The 26,490-nt window shown below is 52.7% G+C and overlaps 2 protein-coding genes across 2 annotated transcripts; one reads left to right on the forward strand and one right to left on the reverse strand.

The window, feature by feature from the left end:
* Nucleotides 1–3,268: 3,268 nt before the first annotated feature.
* On the reverse strand, nucleotides 3,269–4,012 carry LOC136491343 (uncharacterized). Its single transcript, XM_066487615.1, has 2 exons — nucleotides 3,781–4,012; nucleotides 3,269–3,693 (listed from the first exon to the last, which is right to left on the reverse strand). The coding sequence occupies exons 1-2, from the start codon at nucleotides 4,010–4,012 to the stop codon at nucleotides 3,269–3,271; spliced, it is 657 nt and encodes a 218-aa protein (XP_066343712.1).
* A 19,979-nt stretch (nucleotides 4,013–23,991) lies between these two features.
* On the forward strand, nucleotides 23,992–25,970 carry LOC136494404 (E3 ubiquitin-protein ligase ATL4-like). The gene has a single exon (XM_066490570.1). The coding sequence runs from the start codon at nucleotides 24,410–24,412 to the stop codon at nucleotides 25,574–25,576; it is 1,167 nt and encodes a 388-aa protein (XP_066346667.1). The 5' UTR covers nucleotides 23,992–24,409; the 3' UTR covers nucleotides 25,577–25,970.
* Nucleotides 25,971–26,490: the final 520 nt, after the last annotated feature.

Here is a 26,490-nt window from a genome sequence, read left to right on the forward strand (position 1 = left end):
CCCGAGGCATGCTCTTAGGATTCATAGTCTCGGAACGTGGGATCGAGGCCAACCCGGAGAAGGTCTCGGCCGTGACCAACATGGGCCCGATCCGAGACCTCAAAGGCGTGCAGAGGGTCATGGGATGCCTTGCGGCCCTGAGCCGCTTCATCTCCCGCCTCGGCGAAAAAGGCCTGCCCCTGTACCGCCTTTTGAGAAAGGCCGAGCGCTTTTCTTGGACCGCCGAGGCCGAGGAAGCCCTCGCCAGGCTCAAAGCACTGCTCACCAACCCCCCCGTCCTGGTTCCGCCCACCGAGGGCGAACACCTCTTACTCTACGTCGCCGCGACGACCCAAGTGGTCAGCGCGGCCGTAGTCGTCGAGAGGCAGGAGAAGGGACACGCTCTGCCCATCCAGCGACCTGTCTACTTCATCAGCGAAGTGCTCTCCGAGACTAAGACACGTTACCCGCACATCCAGAAGTTAGTTTACGCCATAGTCTTGGCTCGACGCAAGCTGCGTCACTACTTCGAGTCCCACCCGGTGACTGTGGTGTCGTCTTTTCCTCTGGGAGAGATAATCCAAAACCGGGAGGCCTCGGGTAGAATAGCCAAATGGGCTGTCGAACTCATGGGGGAGACCTTGTCTTTCGCGCCTCGGAAAGCGATCAAATCACAGGTCCTGGCCGACTTTGTAGCCGAGTGGACCGACACACAGCTGCCACCCGTTCAAATCCAATCAGAATGCTGGACCATGTACTTCGACGGGTCTCTGATGAAGACTGGGGCCGGCGCGGGCCTGCTCCTGGTCTCGCCCCTCGGAATACACATGCGCTACATGATCCGGCTTCACTTCGCCGCCTCCAACAATGTCGCCGAATACGAGGCCCTCGTCAACGGCCTGCAAATCGCCATCGAACTTGGAGTACGACGTCTCGACGTACGGGGTGATTCGCAGCTCGTCGTCGATCAGGTGATGAAAGAGTCAAGCTGCCACGACCCCAAAATGAAGGCGTACTGCGCGATGGTACGTCGTCTGGAGAACAAGTTCGACGGTCTCGAACTCAACCACGTTGCACGAAAGTTCAACGAGGCCGCGGACGAACTGGCAAAGATGGCGTCGGCACGGACCCCGGCCCCTCCGAACGTCTTCGCCAGAGACCTCCACAAGCCGTCCGTCGACTACGCCTCGGCGACGGAAGAGGACCCATCGGCCGAGCCCACCGCAGGGCTCGAGGCCCCCTCTGCCGCCGAGACCCCGCCAGCCGAGCCCGAGGCGATGGCGATTGACGAAGAGCCTCCCAAGATCGACCAAGGAACGGACTGGCGAGTCCCTCTCCTTGATCGCCTCGTCCGAGGAGAGCTTCCTGCTGACAGAACCGAAGCCCGACGGCTTGCGCGACGCGCCAAGACTTACGTCCTCTGCAACGGCGAGTTATATAGGCGCAGCCCATCTGGTATTCTCCAACGATGCATCACCACCGAGGCTGGCCAATCCTTACTTCAGGACTTACACGCGGGAGTCTGCGGGCACCACGCGGCGCCTCGGACGCTCGTAGGTAACGCCTTCCGCCAAGGTTTCTATTGGCCAACAGCGGTGGCCGACGCCACAAAGCTAGTACGCACCTGCGAGGGATGCCAGTACTATGCTCGACAGACGCACCTCCCGGCCCAAGCCCTCCAAACCATCCCCATCACATGGCCATTCGCTGTGTGGGGACTGGACATGGTTGGGCCTCTGCAGAAGGCACCCGGGGGCTATACCCATCTGCTGGTAGCTATCGACAAATTCTCTAAATGGATCGAGGCTCGTCCGATCGCTCAGATCAAATCCGAGCAAGCGGTGCTGTTCTTTACGGATATCATCCACAGGTTCGGGGTTCCTAACACCATCATCACTGACAATGGGACACAATTCACCGGGCGCAAGTTCCTAACGTTTTGCGACGACCACCACATCCGGGTGGCCTGGGCGGCCGTAGGGCACCCAAGGACGAATGGCCAAGTAGAGCGTGCCAACGGCATGATCCTACAAGGCCTTAAGCCAAGAATATTCAACCAGTTGAAGAAGTTTGGCAAGAAATGGCTTGCCGAACTCCCGTCAGTCATCTGGAGCCTAAGAAATACCCCGAGCCGAGCCACGGGATTCACACCGTTCTTCCTGGTCTATGGAGCCGAGGCCATCCTCCCCACTGACTTAGAATACGGCTCCCCGAGGCTACAGGCGTACAACGAGCAAAGCAACCGCACTGCCCGCGAAGACGCCCTCGACCAACTGGAGGAAGCCCGCGACGTCGCGCTACTACACTCAGCCAGGTATCAGCAAGCCCTACGACGCTACCAAGCCCGGCGCGTCCAAAGCCGGGACCTGAAGGTGGGCGACCTAGTGCTGAGACTGAGGCAGAGCAACAAGGGCCGCCACAAGCTGACCCCACCCTGGGAGGGGCCGTATATCGTCGCTCAAGTGCTGAAGCCCGGGACCTACAAGTTAGCCAACGAGAAGGGCGAAATCTTCACCAACGCTTGGAACATAGAACAGCTACGTCGTTTCTACCCTTAAATTTCCAAACGTTGTTTACATTGTTTCTCGAAATAAATAAAGAAGCGTTCTTTAGTTGTTATAATCTTTCGAGGAACCCCCTTATAGACAAATCGGCTGTATAGAACCCAAGGACCGAAAGATCGTCTCAAGGGCGAAAAGGCCGGCCGAGTCGTGAGAACGGCCTATGCCTCTGGGCTACGGCAGCTCCCTCACCACCGTTTCGCCCAAAGGACAGCTTAGGTTCCGAGGAAGTTCTTTGCAGAGAGGTTGTCTATCGATAGGGGCTCGACGTCACTATAACGCAATAAGGGAGACTCGGCTCTGCCTCTGCAAAGTCGAGCCTCCCTCGGGGGCTAAAAAGGGGGAACCCCCCTAAGTCCCGGACACCATTTCTCAACCGTTTTTCCGAAAATTTCCACGCCAAACTCTCTCGCGCTCCGACGGGACCTTCGCAAGAAACCCAAAGACCAAAAGCCTGTCTGGAGGCCAAAGGGCCGGCCGGGTCGTGAGAACGGCCTACGCCTCTGGGCTACGGCAGCTCCCTCACCACCCTTCGCCGAAGGACGGCTTAGGTTCCGAGGGATTTCTTCGCGATCGAGACAGAGGGCACGAACTTAGAAATAGAATGGAAAACGGTTAAGAAGCACACATACGCAAATACTTTAAGGGCCTCGACGGCCACAAAAAACGTCACGATTCGGCAACTAACTCGATCCGGTTACATGGCCCCTTTTGGCCCAGGTCAAAGCTCAAGGATCGGCGGCTGGCGCGGGAGGGACCACCTCTTCTTCGAACAGCTTGGCCAACGCGGTGCCAGGTGCCTCGGCCGCCTCCAACAGCCTCACGACCTCTGCATCAGCCTCCTCGTCATCTTCTGGCAACACGTAGCCGTCGCTGACAGCCTCGAGGTTGATGGCGTAGTGCGAGGAGACGACGGCCAGGGCGCGCTTGACACCCGTGTGCAACGCCCCTCGGAGTCTCTCGCGGACGTGGCCGCTCAACGCGATGAGGCGGCTCCCAAGGGAGCTAGCTGATTGGACCTCCTCGACGTCCAGAGCCTCGCAGGCAGACCGGACAGCGCTGCGCAGCGCCTCGTGCTCCCGGACCTCGACATCCAGCGCTGCTTGCGCCGCGACGGAGGCCTCAGCCGCCTGGGAGGCCTCTTTCTCCAGATCTACGTCGCAGCAAGGGGTCAGGAGTCAAGCGCGAACCAGGACAAAAAGAGCAAATGGAACGAGGAACATGGTTCAGCGGAACTTACCCTCGGCCTTGCCCTTCCAGGCTGAGACCTCGACCCGAGAGGCCTCGGCCGCCTTGGTAGCCTCTGCCAGGGCGACTTTTGTCGCCTGATGCTCGCTCTGCTCCGCACCCAGCTGCCCGGCTGTAGCCTTCGCAGAGGCCGTCGCTTCTTGGGCCCGAAGCCTGAAGGAGTCTCGCTCCTCCTCCAGTTCCTTGATCTTGGCCACCAGAGGGGCGGACTGCTCCTTAGCCATGGCCAACTCCGCCTGAATGTCAGCACAACGAAGGCGGAGGTCCTCCACTTCCGCACTCCGCGCCGACAATAGTCCCTGGGCATCGGCAAGCAAGCCCTTCTGGCGCCGGAGCTGGTCCCAGATATCCCTCTCATTTCGCAGGAACACCGATTTCCCAAGGGATCGGGTCTCGAGCTCCTAAGGAGGCAAAACAAAAAACACACGTCAAAACACTGCGAGCGGGCTCGGAGAGAAAACAACGCGGCACGAGAGGGGAAAGTACTTACCCGCGTGACACCGGGCAAGTCCTGACCCATAATGGTCATCGCTGTCTGCAGCGACCGCACTGCCAATTGGCGATACTCCTCGAGGGTATCCCAACGCCCCCCCTCGGCGACGTCCTCAAGGGCGAACACAGGCTCCCCCTCGGGATCAGCCTGGTCCCGCCAGAAAACACGCGGGAAGTTCCACCCACGGGGCTCGGGCCGTAGCGGGACAAGGGCCGAACTCCCCTCGGCAGGATCTGGGACTTGCTTGCTCCACGGCACTGGCCGCCTCGGCGTCCGCCGCCTCCTTCCCTCGGGAGGAATCATCAGACGAGATTGTCTGAACCAGGGGCGGCGCCAAAATTTGCCCCGTCTCCACCTCCATCGCCTCGGTCTCGACGGACCCGAGGGCTCTGGCCTCCGCCATCTCTACCTTGATGGCCTCGGCGTCCACCGCCCTGACGTCGGAGGTCTTGGGGGCTCCGGCCTCGCCCTCAGTGGCCTCGGCAATAGCAGACGCCCCAGCCTCCTTCGCGGCCGCCTCGGCCCCCTGTTCCTGGGCAGCCTCCTCCTCCACTCGCTCCGCGGCCGCCTCGGCCCCCTGTTCCTGGGCAGCCGCCTCCTCCGAAACGGCCTCACCCGACGCCGCGCCGCGTCGCACGCCTGCCTGCGCCTCCGCTGCCTGATGGGCGGAAGAGCTAACGTTCACCTTGAGCGCCTTACGGGGCGCCAAGGGAGGGTCTCCCACCAGAAGCGTCTGGCTGCAAGAAAAGACACTCCCAAGGTCAGCATGCAACCAAGGGGCAAACAAGAAGCGGACTCCGCCAGGAAAGACGCTTACCGCGAACGGGGATGCAACCGCTTCGACACCGTCCGCCTCCTCTGCAACGGCGGCGGTGGTGGCAGCAGCGCGGCCTCGGTGTCCACCAGCGCCAGCTGGTCCCCGTCGGACCCCGGCACCTCCTCGACCCTTCGCGGAGATAATGGGGTCGCCCCCACCGTCACCCGCTCAACCTCCACCGTCGAACCCATCGGGCCGACGGCACGCTCCTCCGACACCCGCGCCTCGGGTGTGCCGGCCTCGGCGCCGGGACGGGCCACCACTGGCCCCGGGACACCTCCTCCTCCTCCTAGGGGCGTCAGGCTCCTTGCCGGCGCCCCGGGAACCATCTCCCTGATGTCGGGGAGGTGTTCCAGGCAGGCCGTCCCCACCTCGCGCCCACCGCCGTCGCTCGAAGAATCCGACACCGACGACGAGGGAGACGGCTCCAAAGGGAGACCGTCGAGCCTCTGGCGCCGGCGACGGGCGTCCAGCTTTTCGCGCGCGAGGATCTTCTTCGTGCGCTTCGCCTCCTGGGCATCTTTCTTCTTCTTCTCCTCCTCGGCACGCGCCCTGTTCACGGATCGCCGCCGGGCGTCCTCAGGAACGGGCGGCGGGGAGCCTCGCACGTCTCTTATCCCCTGTGAGAACGACGAAGTAAGACAACAGACCAAAAAGGCGAAAAACAAGAAGGACGCGAAAGCCTCGACAACATCCAACTTACCAGCGAGACATACCCCCGCGACGGGCGCATCGGGAACGGCAGTCAAGTCATCGAGCCTCGGCTTCCCGTCTACCGCCTCCCTCACCCGACGCAGGGTCTCGTCATCGGTAAGGGCGAAGGCGGACATCTTGATACCGGCGACCGGGTCGCTCGGCGTCATCTCGAACAGCCGCCGCCGCCGGGCCATTAGCGGCAACACCCTCCGGCGGTGAAAGGCCGCCACGACCACGGCCGCCGAAAGGCCGCAGTCACGCAGCTTCCCCAAGGCCCTCAAGAGCGGTTCCAGCCTAGGCTGGTCGACCTTGATGACGCCGTACCCCCATTTCTCCGGTTGACTCTCTACAACCCGCCCGGTATAAGGGGGAAGTCCTCCGCCGTCGTTGCGGAGGTAGAACCAGCCGTCATACCAACGACGGTTGGACGTTGACAGCTGGGCCGGGATGTAGAGGGACTGCCGGTCTTGGCGCACGTGGAGGGTGCAGCCGCCGGCCCTCTGCGCCTTCCGAGCCCCCCTCGTTCCCCCCGGCTTGGAGGTGAACGTCGCTCGGAACAAATGGAGCCACAACTCCCAGTGGGGAGCGATCCCCAGATACCCCTCGCAGACGGCGACGAAGATGGCCGCCTGCGCGATGGAGTTGGGGCTGAAATTGTGCAGCTCCACGCCATAGTAGTGCGGGAGTGCCCGCATGAAGCTATCCGCCGGCGACCCGAAGCCTCGCTCGTGGAAGACGACGAAGCTCACCACGTAACCGTCGCGCGGCCTCGGCTCCGACTCGTCCCCCGGAGCAATCCACTCCGGCTCGTCGGGGTCGGTGATCGGGCGAAGAAGACCGGCCTCCACGAGCGACTGCAGCTTCTCCTCGGTGACGTCGGACCGCTCCCAGGGATCCGCCGGGAGGATGACGGGACCACCAGCCATTGCGCGGCGGAGGACGCTGCTACGGCGGTAATCTCTCTCCCTCTCTCTTTCGATCTCTCGCCCTCGCACTTCTCTTCCCCGGCGCTCTATGCTCTCAGCGACGGCACGGAGGCAGCAAAAGCGAACGCGGAAAAGGTAAGGAGGGAGAGGGCGAGGCTGTTTGCGTATTTATGCAGGGACGAATCGAAACCACCGGGCGACGAAATCGGGGAAGTTTCCCCCAGGAAATCCGGCGCGGTTATCCAGATCCGGTCTTACCGCCCACTCCCTCCTCATTAATTGCGCGTGCAGTTACGTCCCGTCGACTGACGCCACGTCGCGCCCAACCGCAGCAGCAGCAGGCGCCGTTCCACCTCCCCGAAAAAGCTGCCTCAAAAGGCGCGCCTGCCGTTGCTAACCGCAGGGAGAGAGGTAACCCCCACCCGATTCCTTTCAGGCAAAGGAACCAGGCACCGAGCCCGTTACGGTCCAGGGGTTCGAAGGCTGGGCCCTCAGGGGTTTCGACAGCCGCCCCAGGACAACAGAGTCAGGGGCGACTACGGGCGAGCCTATGCGAGGCCGAGGCCCAAGCAAGCGAGACGCTTGGGATGCCCTGTGTCGTGTCCGAGACCGGCAGGGAAGTCTCCGAATGGGATCCCACCGTAGGGAGGCACCGAGCCACCGAGGCCCAGCGAACGGCCTCGGCACCCACTAGAGAAACCCTCCGGTACTCTTGGAGCGCGTCTCCGGACCGCTAGCCGACCCCCAGCGAACGGGGTACGGGCCTCCACTCGGACTTACCCGATAACAGCTCACCGGAAATGCCGTCGCTCGCGCCCACCGAGGGTAGCGTGGCATCTTCCACCCCTCCTTCCGAGCGAAAAGGAAGCGCGAGGGTCGAACAAAAAGTCAGGAGAATCCCTGACGGCCCTCTCGCTCCGCGCAGAGGCTAAGGGACTCTTCCTGCAAAACGTTGCCGAGTCCCAGCGACCTGGGCTCGCACACGAGGGGACTCGGCAATACAAACCCTCCTTCCGAGCGAAAAGGAAGCGCGAGGGTCGAACAAAAAGTCAGGAGAATCCCTGACGGCCCTCTTGCTCCGTGCAGAGGCTAAGGGACTCTTCCTGCGACACATTGCCGAATCCCAGCGACTTGGGCTCGCACACGAGGGGGCTCGGCAATACAAACCCTCCTTCCAAGCGAAAAGGAAGCGCGAGGGTCGTTCAAAAAGCCGGAAGAACTCCTGACGGCCCTCTTGCTCCGTGCAGAGGCTAGGGAGCTCCTTCTGCAAAAAGACGCCGAGACCCCGCGACCTAGGCTCGCACCCGAGGGGGGCTCGGCAGTCAGACCCTCACACGCGAGGGGCGAACCAAAAGCCAGGGGACCTCTGACCGCTCTCTCGCTCCGCGCGAGAGACTCGGGGGCCCTCCTGCAACTTTGCCGAGACCCAGCAGCTCAGGCTCGCACACGAGTGGGCTCGGCAAACAGCCCCCCCCCCCGTCCGAGCGAAAAGGACGGGCGGGGGACGGGCAAAAAAGACGGGAGGACCCCTGACCGCCCTCTCGCTCCGTGCGGAGGCTCGGGGGCTCTTCCTGCACCCGAGATAAAGACAAGCGACCCAAGCCCGTTACGGTCCAGGGGTTCGAAGGCTGGGCCCCCAGGGGTTTCGACAGCCGCCCCAGGGCAAAAGAGTCAGGGACGACTACGGGCAAGCCTGTATGAGCGCGCCCTGTATCGTGTCCGAGACCGGCAGGGAGGTCTCCGAATGGGATCCCACCGTAGGGAGGCACCGAGCCACCGAGGCCCAGCAAACGGCCTCGGCACCCACTAGAGAAACCCTCCGGTACTCTTGGAGTGCGTCTCAGGACCGCTAGCCGACCCCCAGCGAACGGGGTACGGGCCTCCACTCGGACTTACCCGATAACAGCTCACCGGAAATGCCGTCGCTCGCGCCCACCGAGGGTAGCGTGGCATCTTCCACCCCTCCTTCCGAGCGAAAAGGAAGCGCGAGGGTCGAACAAAAAGTCAGGAGAATCCCTGACGGCCCTCTTGCTCCGCACAGAGGCTAAGGGACTCTTCCTGCGACACTTTGCCGAGACCCAGCGGCTCAGACTCGCACACGAGGGGTCTCGGCAAAACAAACCCTCCTTCCGAGCGAAAAGGAAGCGCGAGGGTCGAATAAAAAGTCAGGAGAATCCCTGACGGCCCTCTTGCTCCGCACAGAGGCTAAGGGACTCTTCCTGCGACACTTTGCCGAGACCCAGCGACTTGGGCTCACACACGAGGGGGCTCGGCAATACAAACCCTCCTTCCGAGCGAAAAGGAAGCGCGAGGGTCGTACAAAAAGCCGGGTGAACCCCTGACGGCCCTCTCGCTCCAGGCGGAGGCTAAGGGGCTCTTCCCGCAGCATCGTCGAGGCCCTGCGATCCGAACTCGCACCCACGGGCCCGGCAAACACAATGTAACTCCCCACTCGAAAGAGAAAAAAGCCCCTGGAGAAGTGAAATCACTCCTCCAGGGCCTCGGGGGCTACACCCGGCGGGTGCGCTCGCGCGCACCCACCGAAACCTCGAAGACAAAACACCATCCCGACAGGAACTATCAAGAGCCAATTCTCGTCAGAACCTCAGGGGGAGTGCCTCCACTCCCCCCAAGGCTCGGGGGCTACTGTCGGATACCGTGAGAAGGGGTACCCTAAGCAAGATCCAAAAAACGACTGCTTAGACTTCGTAAAGATCGAAACCAGCTAAACGCTGCTGGCCTCGGCCGATTGTCCGACTCGCCCGAGGCCCCATCGCCGCGAGCCTCGGCCGACCCTCCGCTTCGCCCGAGGCCCCTCACCACGGGCCTCGGCCGATTCCCCGTCAAAGGCCTCGGCCGGGCCACCGACCCTCTGTCTCGCGCAAGGCGGACTCGGCAGCACTCCGCCACCTCTTCCTTCTCCCGTCCCTCTGGCAAAACGTCGTGTCACGACAACTCAGCCAACTGCTGCCCCTGACAACAGCCGCACGCCCGGCACAGTACAGCAGAATGGCCGATGGGACAGGAGGCAGGACTGGGCAGGGGTTACCCGCCACTGTACTAACCACCGTGACGCCCATGCCTCACTATGCTGCCAACTCCTGCACCGAGGACAATGCAGCGTGGGGAGCCACATCTGGGCTACTGTAGCCTCGGAATCAGTACCCAAGGCCAATAACTCCCCCCAAGGACCTCGACAGTTTGCTTCACGGGCTCGGCAGCCTGAGGGTCCATGACCACCGAGCCCCCCGCGATGGCTCGGCCTCGGCATAGCCGCTGCCCCCTACGACGTCATTACACGGCAACCCGCACGTCGCCCGCCATGTCCTGCATCAAGCCGTACTGGAGCCCCACGACGCACAAGACCGAGTACGACCAGCATGTCACTTCCGCACGTCCCATCGAGGCGCTCAACCACTCCGACAAATCACACGACGGCGCAGTGCAGCGACGTGGCAGACCAGACGTCCGTCACGTCAGCACCCTGCCATCCACGACGGGACTGTGCAAGGGTTACCGGCTACTGTGCTGCCTAAACTCCTGCACCAAGGACGGACACGACGTGGGGAGTCAGAACCGGGTTCCTGTGACCTCGGGGCCAGCGAACCGACCGCTCCGCCCCGCTCGAGACCCCCGATGAGCCTCGGATTCCGCCTCGCCCGAGACTCCCGGTAGGGCCTCGGGCGAACTGGCCATGCTCCGCCTCGCCCGAGGCTGGGCTCGTCCCGCAATCTCGTCACCTCCACCTCAAAAGTCACTCTGGCAGGCTATCGCATCCAATTAATGCACCCAGCTGCCCTCACTACGAAAGCCACGATCGGCAGTATGCCGCGACAGGACAACGGTCAAATCGCCTTTTTACCATCCCTTACTGACGATACAGGGCACCGTATCCTGTAGACGCATGTTCGGCACTGTTCCGCCCAAATCAACTATCGGCGATGGCCGCCCAGACCTCACATTGCCACCCGCTAAAGGCCTCGGCACAGCAGGCCTCAGCACAGTGGGTCTCGGCCTCAGCGCGATAGGTCTCGACACAGCCTACTACAGCAGCCACCAGGCCTCGGCATTTCACCAAGTCAACAAAAGTACAAGAGCGCAGCATGTCGTCAGCCTTGAAGACCATACCGACTAGACATCGACTGGAACTCCCACGACGCCATACTGCTTCAGGGAGCGGAATACGTCAGCAAATAGTAGCCTTCTCATGTACCTCTCGCTTCCTCCTTGTAACTATAAAAGGAGGTAGCCAGGGCCATTTCTGGGGGGGGCAGAAGGACAAACACACCGATAGAATCACGCACTTCCACGCTGCTTGGGAGCAACGTCCCAAGCAGTTCGCACCACCCTCGCCGAGACCTGGGGCTAGCTCCCTCTCTCACTCAGCTTGTAACCCCCTACCACGAGCACTCCGGTGCAAGGAATACAAGATCAATCTCTCAGACTGGACGTAGGGCCTCGACTGCCCGAACCAGTATAAACCTTGTGTCTCTTTGCATCACCATCCGGGATTAGGGACACGCAGTACAAATTCACTCGTTGGTTGAGGGACCCCCGGTTCCAAAACACCGACACGTACACTCGGTCGATAATAAGTAGTGTCGCAACTTAGTGCAAGAGAAATATAAGCATAAGCATAACTTTTTGGTGGGAGAATATCTTATCTCTGGATCCAGTAGCCTTCTACTCAGATAGAAAATAACTCTCTCTTTTCCTTCAAATTCTTGCATCAAGGCCGATCCAATTATCTTGTCATCAGCCGATATGTATAATTTAAAAAGGCTTACCTTGCTGAGGAGAGACCAGTATAGGTGGACATTTCATATATTCTTTTATCTCTTCAAACACCTTTTGTTGTATGTCACTCCACTTAAATTCTTGATCATTTTTCAACTTCAACAAGGGAGAAAACATCAGAACTCTTTTTGACAAATTTGAAATGAATCTCCTGATGAAATTAATCTTACCAAGTAAAGATTGTAACTCTGTTTTAGTAGCCGAGGGAACAGCCTCATCAATTGCTTTTATGCTTTTTTTGACCAACTTCGATTCCTCTCTCGTGGACCATAAAACCCAAGAATTGTCTAGCTGACACTCCAAAAGCACACTTATTTGGATTCATCTTTAGACCATATTTTCTTGTGCATTCTAGAGTCTCCTGCAAATTAGCTAGATGCTCTTTGTACCCTTTGAATTTTATCATCACATCATCAATGTAGATTTCAACAATCCTACCGATCAACTTATGAAAAATGTAATTCATCTCCCTTTGATAAGTTGCACTGACATTCTATAGACCAAAGGTCATCACAACCCACTCGAATAAACCAATTGCACTGGGGCATCTGAAAGAGGTCTTTGCTATATCTTCCTCGGCCATAAAAATTTGGTTATACCCTGCATTATCGTCCATGAAGCTAATAACCTTGTGCCCGACTACTGCATCTAGTAACATATCAGCTATCAGCATCGGATAACCATCCATGGGCGTGGCTTTGTTCAGATCCCTAAAATCGATGCAAACTCTTAATTTTCCATTCTTCTTATACACAGGGACAACATTCGATATCCACTCTGCATATCGGTATGGTCAGATAAACTTTGCTTCCAGTAACCTTTCAGTCTCCTTTTTTATATCATCAAGCACGGTCAGGTTGAATCTCCTTGGAGCCTATTTAAATGGCTGATATCTAGGTTTGATTAGCAACCGATGTTTGACAATTGACCGGTCTAGACCAGGCATCTCATAGTATTCCTAAGCAAAATAGTCTTTAAATTCCTTTAACAAATCAACTAACTCTTATTTATACTCAGGATCCAACTTGGCACTTACATACATCGGCCTAGGTCTATCTCCAGAACCAATATCTACTTCTTCTAATTCATCGACTGACGTGAAACCATATCCTAGTTTGCCATCTGTACCATCTATTGGATTATCCATCAAGACATTTTCAAAGCTGGCTACTTGGATCGGCTGCTGGCTTTCATTGTTGATTCTAATGAAGCCTCCTTCCCATAACTTGCCAAAAAAGCATTCAAAGTCTCCTAGTTCCTAGAAAACTGGATTGGCTGTTGCGATGCTCACAGACTCATCAGCGTGAACCAGTTCGACATCATCTCCATGCCATTGAATCAAACACTGATGCATGATCGATGGTACACAATAGTTTGCATGAATCCAATTATGACTAAGGAGCAAACTGTACAACCATTTTCCATCGATGACGAAGAATGTGGTGAGCAGAGTCTTACTCCTGATTGTTAGTCCGATGTTTATTGCCCTCCGAGTCTTAGACGCATTACCTCCAAAATCCTTAAGCATCATGTTAGTCTCCATCAGATCTCCTGATCCCTTGCCAAGTTTATGAAAAGTGGTGTAATGCATGAGATTGACAGAAGCACCTCTGTCCACCAACATCTTGTTCATCGGCTTCCCATCAACCAAACCTTTTACATATAAAGCTTTTAAGTGCCGATGCTTGACTGGTTTATCAAATATAGCCTGTTGTATAACCATCAGCTTGGCAACTATCTCTTTATACTTCGATTCATCAAAATTCGAATAAACTTCTTGATCTGTCGGAGTTCTAAATTCTGATGGCAACAGAAAAGCCATTTGAATATCAGCCGATGGTTGCTTTCTATCGGCTGTTTGCTTAGCACACCATGCTCGAGGTTTACTAGATGCCTGAGCCTGTTCCAACTCTCTGTTCCTCAGGCATTGAACCCTTCTCTTCTAGCTTCTTATCAAACCTCCTAGACACCATTGGCCTTCCTGCCAAACATATTCTCTCTCGTTGCCTTCTTCTTCATAATTAGCCCAATCTTGATCAACAACTCTTTTTCCTAGCCGATTATGAACACTTCCATTTTTAAGCGTCGATCCATGTTATTATGGTGATATGCAACTTGAGCATGGATAGTTCGGCGGTTGGCTTGAGATTGCCTAAACTCCCAACACTGATCGCTGCACTCTGGACAGTTACTCCTGGTAGGCAACTTCAAACCTTTGTTCCAGCAATGTCTGAAGAAAGGACAATTCCAATACAATTCAGTTTGCTTTCTTTCGTACCTCTCTTTTTTCTATTGACGCTAGTATTCTTGCTTTTCCAACCAACGCTGATAATCATTTTCCTTCTGTCACTGCCATTTATTCAATAGAATTCAATATGTAACTCGCTGCTTTGTCGCCCTTCTTTTGACGTTTCTCCCTGCTCATATCGGCTCTTTTGCTTGCCGCGATGTCTTTTAATTTCCCTGTATTCGTCGGCCGATATTTGCCTCTTGGGATCGACTGTTCTAGCTTCTCTTGATTTGGTTGATGTTAGGACCTTAGTCTTTCCTTTAAGCAACATAGCATCAACCATGTTTTGATCTCTTGGGAAAGGATTATCATCAACTTTCATTTTCTAAGGTGTACCAAATTTGAGTCTTCCTTGCTGAATAGCCCTCTGTATATGCTACCAGAAAATTCTGCATTCATTAGTAGAATAAGAGGTAGCGTTATGGAACTTGTAGAACTTTTTATTCTTCAATTGATCAGGGGGCAACATAACATGATTATCGAGCAACTTGATCTGTCCCTTCTCAAGCAAGAAATCGAAGAGTTTGTCTGATTTTGTGACATCAAAGTCATAGCTCTCCTTGACTCCTCTTCCCTAAGGATTTGGCACTATTACTGTCTTTTTGCCTTAATTCCATTCAGCCACAGCAACCTCTTCTTCTTCATCTTCATAGCCGTCATCGACTGAGTATGGATTATAAGCTTTGGCCACTGTGGTACTCTTCTGAAATCAGGTATCTCTATGTATACTCTAGAATTGGCTATTGAGCGCTGCCACTCGTTGAGCCAATTGACCCAAGTTATCAAATTCTTGTCCTAGCAGTTTTTCTTTCTACATTGGTAGCATTCCTTGAATGGCTAAAGCAGCTAGCTAATCATCAGCCAAGTTTAATGAGAAGCATAAGTTCCTAGTCTCTCGGAACCTCTAAAGAAACTCAGTGCCCGATTCATTAGTCTTCTGCCTTATAGTTGTTAGATCGGTAATCTTCTTTTCTCCAGTCCCAGTATAAAAAATATGTATGAAATTTCTTTTCCAGATCAGCCCAATTGACAATGGAGTTGACCGGCAGTGATGAAAACCAAGTGAAGGCTGGCCCTAATAGGGATAAGGAGAAGAAACGAACTCAATGGGCCTCCTCAACTGATGCCTCGCCCAATTGTGTAAGATTACTAACTAACATGTTCTATTGTGTTTGTACTGTCTTAGCCAGTGAACTTAGCAAACTCTGGAAGCCTATAATTTGCAGGAAGAGCGACCAAATCATATCATTCTGGATATAGGTGTTTGTATGAAAAGGTAGCCCTTTTGGCTTTAGACCGAACTGATTCTTCATCATCTCGATCACCTTTAGCAACAACTCGTTAGCATGTGAATTTGGATTTCTCTACACCAGCTGACCCATCTATAGATTGAAATCCTGTATGACTTGATACCCTGGATTTGAAATCATGTGAAGGGTGTTATAATCTATGCCATAATGATACCCTTGTAGAATCTCTATCTACTGGGTCCTTTGCTGGTTTGCTGCTTAAAGTCTCTAATTATAGACATGAGGATCTATATCTCTATGAATCCTTTGAATAGATGGTGCTATTTTTTGAGCCAACGACGGTATGTGGCCCGATGTGCCAAAATTAATTACCTGGTTCTAACCTTGCTCTGCTAGCTGTTGCATATGCTGCACTGACGATCCAAGATTATATTGTGTCTGATTCATAGTAGTACCTTAAGCTTGTTTAGATGGACTCTGAACTACCTAGACATCACCATTACCAGCTTGTGCTGCTTCTTGATGACTAGTACCGACTTGATTAGTCCCTTGGGTTGATGGATGTGGAATATTGTAGTAAGCCGGCCCAACCTGACCAACTAGAAACTCATGAAACACCCCTTTCATGGCGTCATGGAATGTGTCCAAGAAAGCTTCATTATGGCTTGAATGGCATCACGAACATATTTGTTTACAATTTTCGTAAAGAAACGCTTGTCTTCAGCTTCAACTGTATCTGTCTATCCGTGTAATAAAACTCTTGGTAGTGGATATTTCTGAACAATTGTGTTGTCACATATTTTGGTGTAGGACAACAAACACTTGTTGTGAAATTCTTCTATAGCTTTGCCGATGACATCTTTATCTCCATCAGGTAGATCTTCATAGTGTACCATAAGGATGTCGTTGTTGTTGTGAACCGCCATGACGATTGTGGGGTCCCACCAGGCATGCCAAGAACGTGTGTCGACATGGAAATTTCATCCCATGCTGAGGGCACATAAGCAAGCCAGAAGGGTCTGCTCGATGGAGTTGTAGATCCACCTGGTTTCAACACAGGGGTGGTCGATCCTACATACTCCTCCCAAGACATGCCAATCAATTTGATCCTGCAATTAACAAGGAGAGAAAGCTAATCAGTAATTTAAGGTGAAACATGTCGGTGTTGCTAGATAGTCCCGAATGTGCAGCTCTAAGAGCCGATATGAAAGGAGATCGACTAAAGAGTCAATTCCAACATACTCATAAGAATAAATCAGTTAAAGCTCATGGGGTTGTGTAAGAGGAATCGGTTATCATTTAGGATGAATATCGTTATTTAGACAAATATTAGGCAATGGCAATAAGATGTCAACAATAATTAGTTTATGCTAAGTCAATGACTGCAGGTAACCGAATCCCTTTTATATAAAAGAAACAACTCACCATCATTTAACCATTTAATAAAGATAAATCTAATGAACGTATTAGATCTCATCTATCGCTATGACCAGTGGGGCATGAGACAGAATCATGCAGGCCATAGAAACAACAATAGATTCGACGACCCTACCTTATTACTAATATCAGTAGAGCATGGGGCAGAATCATGTAGGCCATAATACAATAATAAGATCATAGGGCTAACACATCTTTCAACCTATCTTTACTTCAACGGTCTCATGACATGAACTGTTCGTGAAAGCACTCGATATCGGCTAAAATAGCCGATTCAGGCATAACGCACAGTTAAGGTCATGCCCTATCAGGAACAGATCTACCAAATAACGATCCCCACTCCATGGTGCTAATAGTGGGGTGTGAGGTAGAATCACATAGGCAGTGATAACGGGCCATGGAACGGTTTTCACTAGCCAATAGATCTACTCAAGATCAGACATGCCTTAACCGCATACTATGCATGATCAAGATTGATATAAAACAATCGATAAAATATAACTCATCGTTTAGAGTACAGATTGGATCAAATTTAGATTAACAAACGATGGGTTAAAATGATATAAGGCCGATCTAGATCAATCCCAATCGGGCAAAGTGATATTGCTGTAATCAAATAAATAATGGAGGCAATAAGGAATATCAGTAACTTAATAAATCTATCCAAAGGAACGCCACCCTTAGATAGAGCCGATAACTTGACCTTAGTCTAGTTCAAGCAGTGGAGGTCGACCGAATTGATGCAACCTTACTTGAACTAGATAAGAGTCGATAACTAGCTTATACCAGAGTCATGGTGGAGGTCGATCGGATCGATGCAGCCGTATTAACAAAAGTATAAGCCATGATGGTACTTACAGACAAGCAGTGGAGGTCGACTAGATTGATACGGCCGTACTTGCTGAAGAACTCGTCGAGATCTACTCTACTCCTACTCCTAAGGGGTGGCCAGAGCCAAAAAAAGTAAGTAACTTGTATTTGATTGATTGTGTGTCCTTTATAATAGCCGGAGTCCAATATTTATACCTGGAACCCAGGCATGAATCCTACTTAAGCACGACTCATTATAATTTCTTGGCCTAAGAGAAAACATTTCTAATTTAAGATAACTTAGACTCTAATCTTTTCCTTTTTGTAGAGTCCAACATGATTTTTCCCGGCGCCGATCGTAGCTTTTGTCGTTATCTGCTGGCGCTATCTGAAGAAAACCGATTCTAGTGCTGCATTCGAATTGGCTGATACCGACCTTCATGCAATCAATTCCTTGATGATATGATCTTTGGGAGCTTTCGAGTCCCTATAATTCATCTCCTAAATTTTGGTGTAAACATTAGTCCAAGGATGTGTTCATCTTTTAGAAGTTTGGTCAAGTTCCTCATCCCAACATGGGCTAGTCGGCGATGCCAAAGCCAACCCATGCTAGATTTTGCCACTAAACAAGTCTCAAGCTTAGCTTTACTTTTGTTGAAATCAACTAAGTAAAGCTTGTTCTTTAATTGACCTGTAAAGACAATAGAGGAATCATCTCTTCTAAAGACTTCTACACCCTTATCCGAAAAGAGATAATTGTAGCCCATCACACACAATTGAGAAACGGACAACAAATTGTAACTTAACGAATCAACATGTAATACATTTGTAATTGAATGCTCAAGGGTTATAGCAACTCTACCGAGACCAATCATATCCCCTTTTGAATTGTCTCCAAAGACAATATTTTCATTTGAGTGTGTCATCGGAGAATATGATGAGAACATACTCCTTTCTTTGGTCATATGATTTGTACATCCACTATCAAGCACCCAACTTGATCCACTAGAGTAGTATACCTACAAAATAAGTTTAGTTGCTAGATTTAGGTCCTTAATTTGACTTGGGGCCTTGCATGTTAGTCACAAGAACCTTAGAAATCAAAATAGAAGTATTCCTATATATGTTGGTTCCTTTCCAACATATTTTGCAACCACTTTCCCACTATTGTTGTTCCTCAAAACAAAGCATGATGTCAAGCTTTGTCAAGGTGCATAAGTCTTTGGTTGATAGGCATACTTATTCTTGGTGGCCCACACTGATTCTTTATGCTTCTAGAAAACATGTTTCTCCTGATACACCTTCTTCTTGGGCTTAGTTTAATTAGGAACAGAATTGGTAGCCTTCCTACTTTTGCAGGGCGCGACACTGCTGCTCGGGGATGCTGCACTGCCATGGTCTGTGTAGGCTGATCTGTACCAATTTTGCCATTCCTCTCAAACTACACACATTCATAGCCATTCACTATCCTTCTTCTATTTGTCTTGGCTCCTTTTGTGTGTCCAAGCTCATGCTTGATTGAGGGATGCCTTCCTTGCTTGAATTATGGCCCTTTTGATTCATCATTCTTCTTGTCATTGGATTGGGTCTCACCCATCCACCCTTTTCTAATGATTTCATTTAGCCTAGCAATCTCCTTTATCATAGCCTCCATGTTTGCAAGGTTAGTAGAATAGGCTTTCAAATCAAGATTAAAACATTTTCCACAACATTGACTAGTGGAGGGAGTAGAGGTTTCCTTTGCCTTATAGAGATGTAAGGTGCTATCCCAAAGAATGCCATATTATATCTCAAGTTCTTTGTGCTTTTCATCTAAGTCACAATACTTTTTCTTGAGAGCTTTATTTGCTTTCTTTGTAATAGCATGGTCCTCTTGCTCTTTGGCCAAAGCCTTGCGCAAGGATTCTACCTCACTTCTCTCTAATGCAACAACTTCTTTGCTAGCAATGTAGAGATCCTCTTATTGGATAAGAGTCTCTTCTCTAGATTCTAGCTCGGCTTGGGCACTCTCTAAATCCTCTATTAGCTTAGTGATGAATAATTTGGTCTTTTCATCCAAATTTTTAGTTATCATGTTTATTTCTTCATCATTAGATTCATCATCACTAGAGATATCACTAATACCACTACTAGAGATATCACTAGGAGGTGGAGGAGATTTAGCCTTCGATTTGGATTTTACCTTCTCACCCTTTGCCATGAGACAAATATAAGGGGAGTAGTGCCATCGTTGGACATGTTGAAGAGCCTTGGTGTAGGGGATGACTTATGAATAGCAACGGTTGCAACCTTCTCATCTTCCTCACTTATGCTCTCTCTAGTTGAGTCTCATTCATGCCCAATATGAGCCTCTCCCATGTACTTCTTGCTCTTTCTATGGTCGGTCTTCTCCTCTTTATTGTCCTTCTTGTATTTATTGTCCTTGATCTCATATGGATACTTGGCAATGAAGTGATCGGTGCTTCCACAATTGTAGCATGTCCTCTTTTTCTTGTCTGGAAAACTTCTCTTCACTACCTTGTAGCCTTGCTTCTTTAGCCCCTTGTGAAATCTCTTCATAAAGAGAGCAACATCATCAATCTTCTCATATTGATCATCATCATGTTCACTTTCACTTGAAGATGATGCGGTCTCTATTCTTTCTTGAACTTGCTTGCTTGCTTTGGGCTTGCTAGTTGAAGCTTGTTGGTTGATCTTGGACTTGTTTGTAGAGCTTTGCTTGCTTGATTTGTTGGCCTTGAGAGCTACATCTTTGATCTTGATGCCCTCTAGCTTTGCTTGCAATTCTCCAAGTTTCTTCCTCTTATTTGCTTCTTCTCTTTGCATGTCAAATATCAAGATTCTCCCAAGCACATCATTTGGTGTGAAGTACTCAAACTTCTTCTTTTCTCTAATTAGAGTAACTATGGCTTTATTTCTAGGTGAATAAGCATCCAACATAATCTTAACAACTTTATGATCATCTAGCTCATCACAACCATAGCCTCTAATCTTGCCCACCATTGTCATTAATCTATCAAACATATCTTATGGCCCCTCTCCATCCAAGATTATAAACCGGTTGAGCTTTGACATCAACAAATTAATTCTTACCTTTCTCACTTTATCAACCCCTTCATGTGCTAGGTGCAAAGTGTCCCATATTTGCTTGGCAATATCAACTCCAATCACTCTATTGTACTCATCACCATCGAAGGCACTAAGCAACACACTTGTGACTTGACCATTGAGGTGAATGATTCTCATCTCTTCTAGTGTTGGGTTCTTGGGATCAACCGATGGCTCAAATCCATTGCAAACAATCTCCCAAATGCCAGGGTAAAGACCAATAAGATAGGCTCTCATCAAGTGCTTCCACTTGGCAAAGTTAGTCCCATTGAAATAAGGTAACTTGCCTGCGGGCACATTGATGAAAGACCTCTGATCATGGTTAGTCATAGGAATAGAAGAATAGTTAAAGGATACGGCGACATATTTGTTGTTGTCGGCCTTACCCTTTCCTTTCTTCTCCTTCTTGTTCCCCTTTGACACTTGGTATGACTCATCATCATCTCTATCTTCAGAACTACTTGATATGCTTGATGATGCACTTGTTGCCTTCTCTTCTTCTTCCTTCTTCCTAGCTTCTCTTCTTTTTCTTCTTGCTTCTCTCTTGAGCCTTCTTTCTTCTTTCCTTTGCTTCTTCTCCTCTGACCGCTGCTCCTCTTCTTCTCTCTTGATTCTCTTTTTAGCTTTCTTTCTTCTTTTCCTTCTTCTCTCATTCTCTTTGAGAGCTCCTTCGGCATCGCTAGCCTCAAGATGTGGTAGCGTGGTGTTGCTTGCTGTTGACGTGCTTAGCTCGCTGCTGTCTGTGTCAACATCCACCCGCTTCATGCCACTAGTTCCTCCTCCGGGCTCCATACCTCACGCGGTGAAGCGTATATGAGGTAACCTGCTTTGATACCACTTGTAGGATCTCTGGTTGGCCAAGAGGGGGGGTGAATAGGCATGTCAAAATAAACACTCAAACTTTTATCAAATTCACCATGCGGCACTGTCGGACCAGAACAGCGGCACTGCCGCACCTACAGACAACTTTAAGTCACAGTTCAAAATTAGTGAATGGAAACTTAGATCAGAGAAATTTCTCAGCCTACTGCATGTATGACAGTCACATATCAAGGGCTAGAAGTTGTAGGAACACCACACACAAGTAGATCGACTAGAAACCCTAGAAATCACCTCAACCAATAATATGAAATGCAAGTAATATAAATCAAGCACAAGTGACACAATGATTTATCCTGTGGTTTGGCTCACCACCAAGGCTTGTCTACCTCCACGTTGTTGAGGTTAGCCACTAAGGCTTAGGGCTTTCCAACCCTTCCTCGTTCTCAAGTGAAGAGACTTAACTCTTGAGATAAGGGATGAGTTTACTAGCTTCGAGAGATGGTTACAACCCATCTGGGGCTGCCACACAAGTTGGCAAGCTCCACGGGCGACGCTCTAGCCGGCTAGGAGCCAAGCTCCAAGAGTAACAAACACAACCGCCGAATAAAATGTGAACCAAGTGCTCTTTTGAGTTAGAAAATCAATGGAGCTGCTCTCTAATCGAGTTTTGGACCCTTTTCTCTCAAGGATTGATGGGAAAATTAATAGATTTGCTTGAGGGCTCAAGGTCAACAATGGAGGGAGAGAGAGAGGCTCATTTCTGTTTTGGACTAGCTAGAGTGAGGAAGAAGAGGCAGAGAGCCATTGGGGAGGAAGGGGAAGGGTATAAATACCCCTTAGCCCCCAACGGTCACTTAAGTCGTGGCAGTGCCTTGGCTCAAAGTGCGGCAGTGCCGCACTACGGCAATGCCGCACCACGCAAGACAGCAAGGGTAATAGTAAAGTGCAGACTGTCTTGGCTATGAATCTAAGGATGCATATGTATGTTTGAGCACTTGGTAGCACATATTAGCTTAAGCATTGTGTCCCTCTTTATAGTACGGGCCTTTTCTATACTCAAATTTAAAATATAATTGAATTTAAATCTTCTCTGAGGTTGAAGCCATCTATATTTGTAATTAGGGGCTCCTCCATTTCGTGTAGCATCCTCGAACATGAATTCCCTGCTTGTCATCTCGATAAATCTCATTAGTTCTCTAATTGCGTGGTTATTATTACTAAAACCCATAATTAGGGCTTGATTGCACTTTCAGCCCCTGCTTGGCTACTGTCAGCCACACCACACGACGTCACCGGCACTCATCCTAGCAAGCCGGTGTCGGCCATGCCACCATAGCACAGCCGACACACCTCTGCAGTCGGCCGGAGTGGGAAAACACCATGACAGCGCCTCCAAGGAGGAAGACGACGCCTGAAGGCGTCGACGCCATCTTGCCGGCGGATCCGACATGGCTTTCGCCCTTGCTCGCCCACATCCAGCACAATCGAAACAGAGGGCCTTGAAGTCACGCCACCCCTGCCCTCCACCTCCGCCCCACGCTGCATCGCCGCCTGCACAAGCGAGTTCCGGCCGGATCCGCATGGACAGTGGCAGCTGCAGTCGTGGAATGGCCGGATCCAGAGAAAGGGGTGCTAGAGCAGCCTCGTCGCCACGCCCGTGCAGGCGCACGGGCCCTTGCTGCAGCCACTGCCGCGCCCGCATCGACCAGAGACTGCCGGAGCCGGTGAAGAAGATGAAGAGCTGCAGCCCGGCGAGACAGACCACTCGCCATGGCCGCCCCCAACGCCACCAGCTCCTCCACTCCACCAACGACCCAGCCCCAGCTCGGAGGCGACAAATCCGGGCGGCTGGGTACCGAATCCGGCCATACCGTGGCCGGAGAAGCGCCGCCGACTGTCGCCCCATGCACTCCTCGCCGCCGACGAAGTGCTCCACCTAGAGAGAGGAGAGAGGGAGGGAGGAATCCCAGCCGCTGCCTTCCTTGTTCCACGCCGGACCCTCGGCGTCGAACTCCGGCGGCGACCGGGCTGAGGAGGCGTGGGGGAGGGAACCGGCGGCGACAGTACTTGGTGCCGCCCGAGTCGCCCCAGAGGAGGAGAGTGATGCGGGGCCATGTGGAGTATGTTATTGAATACGCCTATCAATTGTCAACCACCAGTACTGCTAATCTACTGATTACTGATCGGTACAAAAAATCAATACTCCTCTCATCTGCACGGCCTATGTACATGTGGTGCCGCCGGTGGATCAAAGTGACTAAATGCAGAGCTAATCATGGACCTCCGACTCATTTCTAGAAATGCCACACGCGCATCTGTCATGATGTAGAGTAACATTTTCCTTCTCCCTCCATCGTTTTCCTTCTCTCCCTCTAAGCTCTAGGTCAGAGATGTTCTTGCAATTGTCAGATGATGGCACGTCATTACTCATCATAAGGATGCAAGTGACCCACGAACTGCGACGTGTTTTACAATAATTTACAGAGGGTATACCTGCTTGTATTGCACACGCGAATGATTTTTTTGTGGCATTACAGCATGTGTATAGTACGATGATCAGTCGACAATACGCGCACGCGGTGGCGCTTTACGCTACCTATTGGTACGTCTCCGGATCCGACGGCTTTTATAGCTAGGCTTCCGCTAATGCTGTAGTTTGGTGGAATACAGCAGCACAGCATCTACGGTGCGATACGTACCTACAGCCGTAATGCTGTCGATCTGATCGAGTGTTTTGCGATGGATTCGGTCGGATTGATGGCTCCATGTACTGCAATCAATGCTCGTCGGTCACTGTGGCACTCCATCTCCGTCGATGCATGGATGGATGTGCTAACATTCATTAGTTCCCTGGGATGGATTATACAGGCGTAGGAGTAGTTGTTAAGAAAGAGTAGAGATCAGTTTTACGCAATCGGGCCTTGTCTGTTCAGTGTAGCTGTGCAGTTGCGGAGTGACCTCCGGCAGCATGGGATCGGAGTGACTGACCGAGCTGAGCACACCCGGCAAGGCGGCAACCACTGTTTACTCCCCCGCGCGCGCCGGCCTCTGTTTCGGCACCACCGCACCGTGCCACGCACTCCAAAGATCGGCGCGAATAAAAGCTGCGGCATCCCTGTCCCGGGTCACGCGGTGAAACCCATCGTCCCTGTCTAGGCAGCTAGCCTCGCTCGCCATGTCCTCCTCCTCCTCCTCCCCGTCTCTACAGCCGCCTCCCGCCGGTGCAGTCGGCGGCACCTCCCCCTACTCCGCGTCCTCGTCCTTCCTCCCCTCGTTCATGATCATCGCCGCGCTGCTCGCCTTCGTGTTCCTCGCCGCCGTCTCCATCCACCTCCTGCTCCGCTTCCTCTCCGACCGCTCCTCGTCGTCGTCGTCTGGACCTCCGCTCCCGCGGACCCACCGCGACGAGGCGGGCTCGGTGGGGAGTACGGCGGACGCGTCCGTGGCGAGGCCTGCCGCTACCGCGGCTGCTCCAGGCGACGCAGGGAAGAAGGCAACGGCGGCGGGCGACGACGCGAAGCAGCGGCTGATCGACTCGCTGCCGCTGTTCACGGTGGCGTCGGCGCTGGCGGCGCTCCCCAAGAGCTCGCCCGACTGCGCCGTCTGCCTGTCGCCGTTCACGCCCCACGCCGAGCTGCGGCTGCTGCCCGCGTGCCGCCACGCGTTCCACGCCGCCTGCGTCGACGCCTGGCTGCGCACCACGCCGTCCTGCCCGCTCTGCCGCGCCGCCGTCGTCGCGCTCCCGCACCCCTCGCTCTCCGCCATGCTCGCCGCCGCCGCGCAGCAGCGGCCGCCGCCGTCGCCGAGGACCAGCAGGGACCGGTCCGGCTCGAGCTTCCTCGTCGAGATCGGCACCGTCAGCAGCAGCCGCGGCTCGCCCGCGGCGGCCGGTGGGAACGGGGACAGGAACAGGAACAGCACCCGCACCTACTCGCTCGGTTCCTTCGACTACCAAATCGACGAGGAGGTGGAAGCCGTGGTGTCCCGCGTCGCGCGCATCACCGCGAGGGAATCCAGCGCCGTCAAGGAGGAGATGGAGAAGCCTTCGGCCGAGGAGGGGTCGGCGCCGGCGGCGCCGCCTCCTGGCGAGACGGTGGCCGAGGCGGCGGGCTCCTCGCGCGGGTGGCTGCGGGAGTACGTGGACCGGCTGGCGTCGTCCGCCTACACGTTCTCGGAGCGGTGGAGCTCGCGCTGGAGCCAGGGGCAGGGCCAGCAGCAGCGGCAGGAAGAGCCGTGGCTGTGGGACGCGGAGGCCGCGGACATGTCGGCGGCGCCGGGGTCCGATGAGGAGGAGGAGGAGACGGCGTTCATGGTGATGTACCGCTGGATCGCCGGGGTGTAAACGTAGTCGAGTTGAGGTGATCCACATGTCTTGGAACCTTCTGTTGACTGTGATGCATGGCGTGGTAGGCGTGAGCAGCAGCAGTGAGAGTATCAGCATCTGGACATAGTAAGTGCTTTTGTTTGGTTCGTTGCGTTTTCCCATTTCCTCCAAGGATGTTTGGATGTGGCTGTCATCTGTCTTACACTTTGCGTGTGGACCGTGTGGTTTATCACAACTCACAACGTGGCAGTTACACACTTGCAAATGCCAGCATGGACTGCATGGCAGGTTTGCTAGGTTGGGGTTTAGTCCCACATCGTATAGTGATAGTGGAAGCGTACAACATATAAGGCGGAAGAAGTCCCCATCTATCAAGCTAGTCTTTTGGGTTGAGTAAGACCCAAAGACCTTATATGTTGTAGCTCCGATGGACCTGGGACCTGTGGGAGCACAGGCTCGTTAGCGGCATCCTGATGTGTGTGACTAAGGGGGAGATGGTATCAGAGTCCATGGTAAAATAAAAAAGCTAAACCCGATAAAAAAATCCCGAGCGTCACATATGGCGGGGGCACCCCGATGTGTGAAGCTATGTGTGACTAAGGGGGAGATTGTAGGGCACCCCGATGTGTGACTAAGGAGAAGATTGTTGGAGAAGATTGTTTGGGGACAATTGGTACAGAGCCCATGGTAAAATAAAAAAGCTAAACCCGATAAAAAAATCTCGAGCGTCATATATGGCGGGGGCACCCCGATGTGTGAAGCTAAACCCGATAAAAGCTATGTGTGACTAAGGGGGAGATTGTAGGGCACCCCGATGTGTGACTAAGGGGAAGATTGTTTGGGGACAATTGGTACAGAGCCCATGGTAAAATAAAAAAACTAAACCCGATAAAAAAATCTCAAGCGTCATATATGGCGGGGGCACCCCGATG

Source organism: Miscanthus floridulus, chromosome 11 (genome assembly GCF_019320115.1).
Source record: "Miscanthus floridulus cultivar M001 chromosome 11, ASM1932011v1, whole genome shotgun sequence".
Classification (NCBI taxonomy): domain Eukaryota; kingdom Viridiplantae; phylum Streptophyta; class Magnoliopsida; order Poales; family Poaceae; genus Miscanthus; species Miscanthus floridulus.

Bases quoted from the DNA above. Each gene is read 5' to 3' on its own strand.
- LOC136491343 (XM_066487615.1), bottom strand. From the start codon at position 4,012: ATGGCTAAGGAGCAGTCCGCCCCTCTGGTGGCCAAGATCAAGGAACTG. The intron at 3,694-3,780 runs GTAAGTTCCGCT...GCTGCGACGTAG, and splicing joins CTGGAAGGGCAAGGCCGAGG to ATCTGGAGAAAGAGGCCTCC.
- LOC136494404 (XM_066490570.1), top strand. From the start codon at position 24,410: ATGTCCTCCTCCTCCTCCTCCCCGTCTCTACAGCCGCCTCCCGCCGGT.